The following is a 9,012-nucleotide window of genomic DNA, read 5'->3' on the forward strand; positions in this document are numbered from 1 at the left end:
TCAGCCAGTCTCCAGTCACGTGGAGACCATTGACATATGGTCACTTAATAACTTGTCTTGCTTTTATACTTGTAGAGTAAGCTTAACTAAAGTCGATTCTAAAATGTGTGTTTTCTTTGGGGAATCAATACTGTTAATTTAATCTCTTGAGTCCATTCAGGAGCCAAATCTTAAATTAGATATACCAAGAGCTGAAAGAGAAGGAAATATAGGAACTCTATGAAATCATCTTTACAGATTAAAATAAGTTGTGGAGACATAGTTCTTCATACTTGTAGAAGAGATGGCATATTGACTGTCCAAACAGGAGTGCTGTGAGTGATGCTGATTGGAGTTTATTACTGAAACTGGGAGTGATGAAAAAGCTCTAATTCCTAGGTTCTTACGGGATTTCTATTTCTGTAATATTAAGATATTACAACGCTTCCATAATACACAAATAGAATGAGGACATTGTGGTTTAATCCTGAAGGAAAGGAAGGACGAAATGTGGCTACTAAAGAAAAGCATCCTAGGAGTAGGGATAGGGACAGATAGGGACTAGCACCTGTGTTCTGTCTTCTGGAATGGGTTATAAAATAATTTCCTTTTGGAGACTAAAGACTGTCAGGTATTTCTTTAAAATACAACTGCAGGAAAATTATCTGGTTTTATACATATTTTCCTTGTGTATTACTAAAGAGTGTTAAAAAAAGTAAAGACTGGAGCACTCTCTTTCCCAGAAATAGCACAGTCTGATTTCAAATCTGTTTCTTTAACTTTAAGTATTGTTCTGAGATACAGGAAAAAAATGTGGATGTAGAGAGAAAGCAAACTGTACTTAGTTTTCTGTCTAATTTTTACATTATCAGCAGAGGAAGGTATCCAAAGTTCTGGGGTTTATCCCTTTTTTTGTGTCAATTCCTTCCCCCCACGGCAAAATGGTAGGGAATGGTTGTGAGACTCCTTGCTCCCTAATATACTGAGTGACAGTTTGCAGACGACTTAAGTAGATGTTCTTCTGAAAGTAGTAGCTTCTGCTGGCAGGAGCACTGGCTTGTGCAGATTAAAGTGTTTGTGGGACTAGCATTAGCTGCATAACTACTTCCTTGCCTTGGTGGCACTGAGGGGGAAGTGAGGATGTCGGCTGCACCCAGCTGAAGATGAAACCTGCTGCTTGGGCTGTGAGTGACTCTTCTTACTAGCAAATTACTGTGGTATGGGATGTAATTACTGCCCCTGGCCATGACTAGAAGTCGTGGCCTGTGTTGTGCACATTTTTTTTTCAGCTCTGTTCTATTACTCAAAGGCATTTGGCATCTTGATTCACAGATGTGTAGTTTGAGTGTGTAGGTGGTAGGTAAGCAGTAACATCTTCAGTTCTGCAACACATTCATTACTGATTTAATGCAGTAGTATAATTCACAGGGAAGCCTAACAGGCAGACCTTCATTACCTTCGTATTTGAGAGGAGACTGCTGTTGCTGAAGTTAAACACAAGTCTAAGTGAGTTGCGATTGCATAAGCAGGAACAGGCTTGTATAGTGGCACAAGATGTTTTGCATGATGCTGCATGCCAAGAAATTAGCACCTCAACTGTTGAACCATTATTCTTGAAAAGATACTTATCTGTGAAGGGGGAGTAAATTAAAACCTTGTTCATTTTATGGTTAGCCATCTTATCAAGGGAAATGAAGCAGATGGTAGTCATTAGTTCTTCCCTAAAATCTCATTAAGCTTGTTTGTTTTTCAAAGCTTTATTTCTGACCTACAGTTCTTATTTCCTAGGTGACAAAACGGGAACAAGACCAGAGTAAGTGTCAAATTTTCTTTGCATTCCATGTCGTCTTAGAAAACAGCTAAACTAAATATGTTGGCTTTTCTACTACTTTTATCTTGAAAGAGGCTTACATGTCAACAAGCAACTTCTGCAGTATGGCCAGTTTACTTAACAGTGGGTCATCATTTTAAGAATAGCGATTTTCCCATCAAAGGCAATACATGTGGCTTATCAGTTACGGACTGATCATGGGATCTGAAAAACGATTTCTGCAAATATATACAATGCTTACACCACAGGCTTGGATCCTGACATAGTATGTGTGCATTATTCCAAATCATTGCGAGTTGCAGCATACTGCAATGAGTGCAGAACTGTAATCTGTCACTTGACTATTTCCATGGTATTTTGTAGTCCTATAAAAATGCTTGGTACAATTAAAGCGCTATCTAAACATGCATTGTCCCTTGCAGAGACAGCAAAGCACTAAAGGATGAAAACCTACCTCCAGTAATCTGTCAAGATGTAGAAAATCTACAGTAAGTAGTGTGTTTTATTTACAATAGTTTGATTAGCTGAAGCATTGTAAATTGTTAATGCTCTGTGACATTGACTTGCAGGCTGCACGCAGGATAACTTTACTAGCCCAAGGCCTTTTGGCAGGTTAACTTTGGTAATAGACTAGACAAATAGTTCTGGTAGCTGAAGGTTTTAGCTTTTTTTCAGCTTTGTTTTTCCATGCATTTATGCATATGAGCATGCCCAACAAATATGCTCTGAGAATCTGATCTGTCTCTCCTTGGGAGTATTAAGCCTGTTGCACATGGGTACTAAGTACTGAACTTTGTGTCCATATTGCATGTGCATTGTGAATCCTGGATGGGATAAAAAGAAGTGCAAAAGAGCCTTCCCTCAGGCGGGGAGGAGGCAGGTTATAGACTAGTCAAAGAGGCTGTATGTCACTGCATTTGTGAGTATAAAGTAATAATCACTTCTATGTAGATGCTATGGTATAAATGTGTATGAAATAATTTATATATAATCTTTGTTAGAGTTCAGCATAACATGTTTAAATATTCGCTATTGAAGTTTGGTGTTGGTGGGGTTTTTTTACAGTATTAGCATGCTAGCAGTTAAGATAATACTATGCTATACAGTAATTTTACTGTTCAGTACCTAATTTTTGAAAAAAATTAATAGCTATTTTAAATAATGTGACGGGGTAAACACTGGGGTATTCTGGTTCAATATACTATGTTTCTTTCCTCCCCACCCTCTTTTCCCTTTCCCAGGAAATTTGTGAAAGAACAAAAGCAAGTGCAGGAAGAAATTAGTAGAATGTCCTCTAAAGCAATGCTTAAAGTGCAAGAAGACATTAAAGCTTTGAAACAGCTTCTGTCTGTGGTTGCCAGTGGTTTACAAAGAAACACTCTTAATATTGATAAGCTGAAGGTGGAAACTGCACAGGTATAACGGAATATATTTTTTTTAATGTATTGTTTATGTTGATTATTTCATATAGGATAGCTAGCCACCTTTTATCAGTCAACACAGGTGTCCAAACTAAACCAGCTTGGTAAACAAAGTGAAAGATTGAATCCTTTCTAATCTATTTGAAGCTATTGTGGGAGACTGAAATTTGTGATGTCAGTGTTTTCAGATAAATACAGTAGCAATAAAATTACTTTTGTTCAGGAAAGCACTCCTGCATAACAAATGCAGCAGAATGGAATGTGTGCACACTTCAGTTCAGTAGCAGCTGAATACGTAACTGAAATTGAAGACATTTGTAATAAGATGCTGAACTCATGAGCAGCGGAAATTAGTTTTCTTCTGATGACTTAAAAAAAAAAACACCACAAAAAACCCACCACGTAACATCTCGGGGACCAAAATCTCTTAAATGTCACTTGAATTCATTTATTGACTTTGAGTCACAACTGTTCACCAGTCTGCATCTGAACTGTGCAACCAGTTTGAGCTCAAGGTTTATCTAAGTGCTTTTCAAGTGAAGTTCTGTACCACTTTTTATTTCATCTGGCACGTCAAGGCTGCTTGTTCTAGAATAAAATACACTTACAGTGTGAAAGAGTTGAAGTGTTTTCTGTATTTTGTGATACCAAAAGGAAATACTCTGTAGTTGTGCCTTGGCCACACTTCTTTCCAAGAACAAAAACTTGTTACTGATATTCTCATATTTCTGTAAATGTTGCAGTTGAGAATAGTAGCAGAACCAGGCACTGAGAATTTCATAATGGTAGAGTTACTTCTGTTTTAATACTTCTAGTATGCTGTAATGACCATGCATAAAAAGATAATTTCCATAGAAAGGCATTTTTTAAACTAGTTAATTTTTTTTTTAAAAGGCGAATAATCCTTCTTGTTCTATTTTTTAGGTGTGTTTCTTCCTTGCACTTGACTTGCTTGTCTCCCACTAGTCTTCAATCATTGTAACAGAATTTCTGAAGTACAATAGACATTAGATCTTACCTCTGACAGCACAGTGTTTTCTCAGCCTCTGAGGGGTCAATGTGCTTTCAGTATGTGCTGTTGTTTGTTCCTTCCCCGAATTTCTGCTGTTTTTTTCCATTCTCTGACTTTTTGGCAGTCTGTTCTTTGAAGAATTTCTGGTCAGATTGTATCACAGTGGTAACTTAAATATTTGAAGAAAATACTGGATGTGAATAACGAGTAGAGGTGTAGCTGTCTGTCTTCTTGAACACTTCATCCAGAACCTTACCTTCTATTCATTTTCCCTATTTATTTAGGAGCTAAAGAATGCAGAAATAGCATTACGAACACAGAAAACTCCTCCTGGTCTCCAGCATGAAAATACAGCCCCAGCAGAGTGAGTTCCTGTTATTGATAAAAAATAAGATATCTGGGAAAAGAGAAGACTCTGGGAGGCCTTATTGTTGCCTTCTAATACTTGAAAGGGGCTTACAAGAAACATGGGGACAGACTTCTTAGTTGGGCCTGTAGCAAAAGGATGAGGGGTAATGGTTTTAAACTGAAAGCGGGTAGATTCAGACTAGATAAAAGGAAGAATTTTTTTACAACGAGGGTGGCGAAACACTGGAACAAGTTGCCCAGGGAGGTGGTAAATGCCCCCTGGAAACATTCAGGGTCAGATGAGACAGGGCTCTGAGCAACCTGATCTAGTTGAAGTTGTCCTTGCTTATTTTAGGGTGGGTGAACTGGGTGACCTTCAGAGGTCCCTTCCAACCCAAACCATTTTATGATTTTTATGAACTTCATACTATGATTTCTTTCCCCTGCTTGTAACATTTGTATTGAATGCTTCATAGGATCAGTATTCTATTTCTACACTTAGTTCTCATGTATATGAGAGTCTTTACTCTCTTCCCACTAGAGGGATGTCAAGAACATCATACAACATAAGTGTTTCAATTAATTAAATGAAAAATTGGCAGCTAATACAGATCAGATTAAAAAAACAAAGTGGCAAATGGTGAAGTTTAATCACACTATTTCATTTACTCATCTAGCTACTTCAGAATCTTGGTTGAGCAGTTTGAAGTACAGCTGCAGCAATACAGGCAACAAATAGAAGAACTGGAAAATCATCTTGCTACTCAAGCAAATAATTCACACATAACTCCACAAGGTAAATGTTTCAATGTTAGTGTTTTATATGTAAATTTAATAAACCTTATACCTATAAGAAACTTAGTAATTAAACTCTTCTTATTGTTGGCTTTTCTTATTTATTGTACAGAAATAAGTGTTCAGATAGATTCTGCAGTTGTTCAACGTAAAGGTTTGGAAATAAAGGTTAAGTACAGAGAGGTTCTTGAGATGGATTCCAGTTCCTGAGGTGCAGTTTGTAAGCCTGGTCTGTTTTGACATCCACCACATCCATCTCTTTTCCCTTCACCGTTTAGCTGTCACAGGGCTGATGTCTGACACCTTCAGTCTTGCCCTGGGCTGTCTGTTCAGACAAATATGGGTACCTTGCTCTGCCAGCTCCAGATCAAAATGGGAACTTTCCTCAGTTTGGAGCCTGTTGGTATTGCCTTCAGCTCTGATGGACTGTGGAAAATTTAGTCTTGTTTGCTGCCACATCATTCAATCTAGAGAGAATCTCTCTCGTCAGAGAATACTGACCTCTGGACAGTAGTCTTCTGATTGGTTGCTATTCCTGTGATTGTAGACACTTTTACCTTTTGGGCCGTTTTAGGTACAGGCCCTGCAATAAGCAGTGATTTCAGGTGCATGTCTTTTTGGGCCACATTATCCTTGAACATTTTGCCATCACAGGATGGTACCTAGGCCACGGACCTTATATTTCAAAAAACAAGAAATGTCTACACCTGTCTTCAGAATAGAAGATCTGCTGAATCCTAGGGATCCTTTATCTTTCTATGTGATCTTCTTGTCTGTCCAGACTACGAGAGGGATGCCTTCACAGATTTTCCTCAGGTTTCTCAGCAGTTTCTGTTACAATCTAAATGTTTCTTGCTTGTGTGGGCAAGGCTCAGTCTGTTGTGCTAGCAAGTGATCTAGTCAGCGCTGTATTGCATAAGTAGGATTTACCATACAGGAAAAACTTTCTGTACCATATAGGAAACCATGACAGAGAAGGTCTTAAATTTTGATATGTCTAGTATTCAGTGTTAATAAGTTGCCTTCAGACCCCAGGAAAACTTGTGGCCAGTCTTCCTAGATACCTCTGCCTCCACAACCCTGCAGGTTGGCATGAAATTTATTCCCCAGCTTTTCTCTTTCAGAAAGATATGCCAGATATAATGGAGAAATTCCTCTATGGAGTGGCAGACCTTTTCATTGCAAGAATCATTGCTAGACCTACAGGTCTTCAAGAACTTGATAGCTCCTATTTGCATTTCAGTAGGTTATATGCATCCGTTGGAGGGAATGCAGAAGCTGATCTTTTTACAGTAAAATACCACTTCAACATTCTTCTGTCCTCCATTTTGTCAAGCAGATGCCTCATTTTGCCAAAACACTTGAGATTTCCCCTTTAATCCTAAAGTTTTGCATTAGTTGGGTCAGTGTACTGAAAAGAGTTTCATATCTGTGGGAAGTAGGATACTCTAAATCCAAGACAAGAAGCTCCCCATTGTATTCCTTTTATAATATGCTTGTGGTTTGAGCTAGATTAAGAGTTCCTGTGATGCTTGTTAATTGTGTCTTTTGAAGTGTAAGTAAAACTACTGTTCTCTTTGGCAAAATCAACTGGACATTTAACTGTGCTTTAAGTCAGAGTAGAAAATATATACTAACACAAGAAAATCTGATTTAACTATATATAAAAAACAATGCGGTAAAATGTTACTGTGTAGTTAAAGTTAGGTTAAATAATATTTTTGTAGCTTGATAGAATTATAGGAAATGAATTACCATGTATGTAAAAATAAATCTGAGAAAGGAGTACTTCTCAAAATAAAGTTTGAAGCCCTTCTGAAAAGTAGTCCTTGGGTGACTTGTGTTACCCAGTTTCCCTCAAATTCTGTATTATACATGTAATATTTATGCATTATACAAATACATGTAACACATAGAGAAATATATATAATGTATTATGTAGGCATTCTATAATATGTTTGTAGATTAACTTGTTCTCATGGAATTGTTTTTGTACTTGGTGCTCTGTGAGTTTTGGGTGGGCTTCTTGCTGCAGTATAAACAGTCTTTTTTCCCCTGGCTGTAAGATTGTCACTCACCAATATTTTACATGCCTCTTACAGATTTGTCTATGGCTATGCAGAAAATCTATCAGACATTTGTGGCTCTAGCTGCACAACTTCAATCAATACATGAAAATGTAAAGGTATGTTGTTTTGCTGTGTTCCTGTATATTTAGTGAAAGAACTAGGGAATCACTTCCTGAAAGTATATCTTCAGGTATTCTTTTTTTCTTTCATTTGTTAAACTAACTGCTTTTAAAAATTTTCAAACTGTCCTGGAGCAATGCTTTGATTAAAAAAGTAATTTTTGTTCAGTTGAAGTCTAATTCATATTCTGTACTTACAATGATAATAACTAACCACAGTAATTTTAGGTTACAAAATGTTTTTCATTTAACTCCTTTTCCTTTTTAATTGTTGATCAGTTTATGAAATGTCTGACCTTGAGCTCATGCTTGTATGTTTTGCTTTTTGCCCAATGACCTCTTGATCTCAAGCAAAGATGATCTAAATCTGCTCTTACTCAAATGGCTTAAAAAAATGTAGGTTTTCATATGTAAGGTTTTTTTTTCAACATATTGAAGAACTTTGAAAATTGTGTTCTGGCTTGCTTAAGTTTTTTTTTCAACCTGGTGTTCATGGAAAATTATATGCAGAGAAAGACGACTGTGAAAAAATGCTGATGTAGCAAAGATCCTAGTTATGCTTGTGTTTTTCCATCATGGACTCTGCTTTGAATTTCCCAATTACAGTTCTGGACATACTGACAAAATGTCAACGTTTACAATCGTGATTTTTCTTGAGATGATCAGAACTCTTCTTGGTTACAAAAAAAAAAAAAAAAAAAAATTGGGATTGTTTCTGCTGGTGACTTCCTTAATGGGAATAGCTCTGGTAAATTTTCTGCTTGTTTCCTTCTCAAAGCTGCTTCTGCACATCTGAAACTTAGTATTCCTGAACTTTATTCAGGAAAATTAGAGGATCTTGTATGAACTAGAATCATTGCAGTGCTTTACTTCTGTCAGCATGGATATTCACTGTTTTACAGCTACCTGTTATCAGATATTTGTACTGCTCATAGTTAACTCTGGTTTGGTACCAGTTATAGAATATACCAGCTCCTCCATAATTTTAGAATTCATAGAATAGTTTGGGTTGGAAGGGACCTCAAAGACCATCTAGTTACACCCCCTTGCCATGGGCAGGGGCACCTTCCACTAGACCAGGTTGCTCCAAGCCTCATCCAGCCTGGCCTTGAAAAATTCCAGGGATGGGGCATCCACAGCTTCTCTGGGCAACCTGTTCCAGTGCCTCACCACCTCCTCTGTGAAGAATTTCTTCCTGATATCTAATCTAAACCTCCCCGCTTTCAATTTAAACCCATTACCCCTTGTCCTGTCACTACAGGCCCTTGTAAAAAGTCCCCTCCCAGCTTTCTTGTAGCCCCTTCAGGTACTGGAAGGTGCTACAAGGTCTCCCTGGAGCCTCCTCTTCTCCAGGCTGAACAAGCCCAACTCTCTCAGCCTGTCCCCATAGCAGAGGTGCTCCAGCGTCTCAGGTGCTCTGAGCATCTTGGTGGCCTCC

At 37.8% G+C, this 9,012-nt stretch overlaps 1 protein-coding gene across 1 annotated transcript; it reads left to right on the top strand.

The window, feature by feature from the left end:
- Positions 1–1,767: 1,767 nt before the first annotated feature.
- LOC104508400 (nucleoporin p58/p45) lies at positions 1,768–7,571 on the top strand (the record flags this gene model as incomplete). The annotated part of the gene is made up of 6 exons (XM_010150010.1): positions 1,768–1,792; positions 2,233–2,298; positions 3,052–3,226; positions 4,528–4,607; positions 5,269–5,387; positions 7,489–7,571. Coding segments are annotated over 6 exons (548 nt in total), but the record flags the coding sequence as incomplete, so codon positions are not given.
- Between the last annotated feature and the right edge of the window lie 1,441 nt (positions 7,572–9,012).

The sequence above is a fragment of the Eurypyga helias genome, unplaced genomic scaffold (genome assembly GCF_000690775.1).
Source record: "Eurypyga helias isolate BGI_N326 unplaced genomic scaffold, ASM69077v1 scaffold47204, whole genome shotgun sequence".
Taxonomy (NCBI): Eukaryota; Metazoa; Chordata; class Aves; order Eurypygiformes; family Eurypygidae; genus Eurypyga; species Eurypyga helias.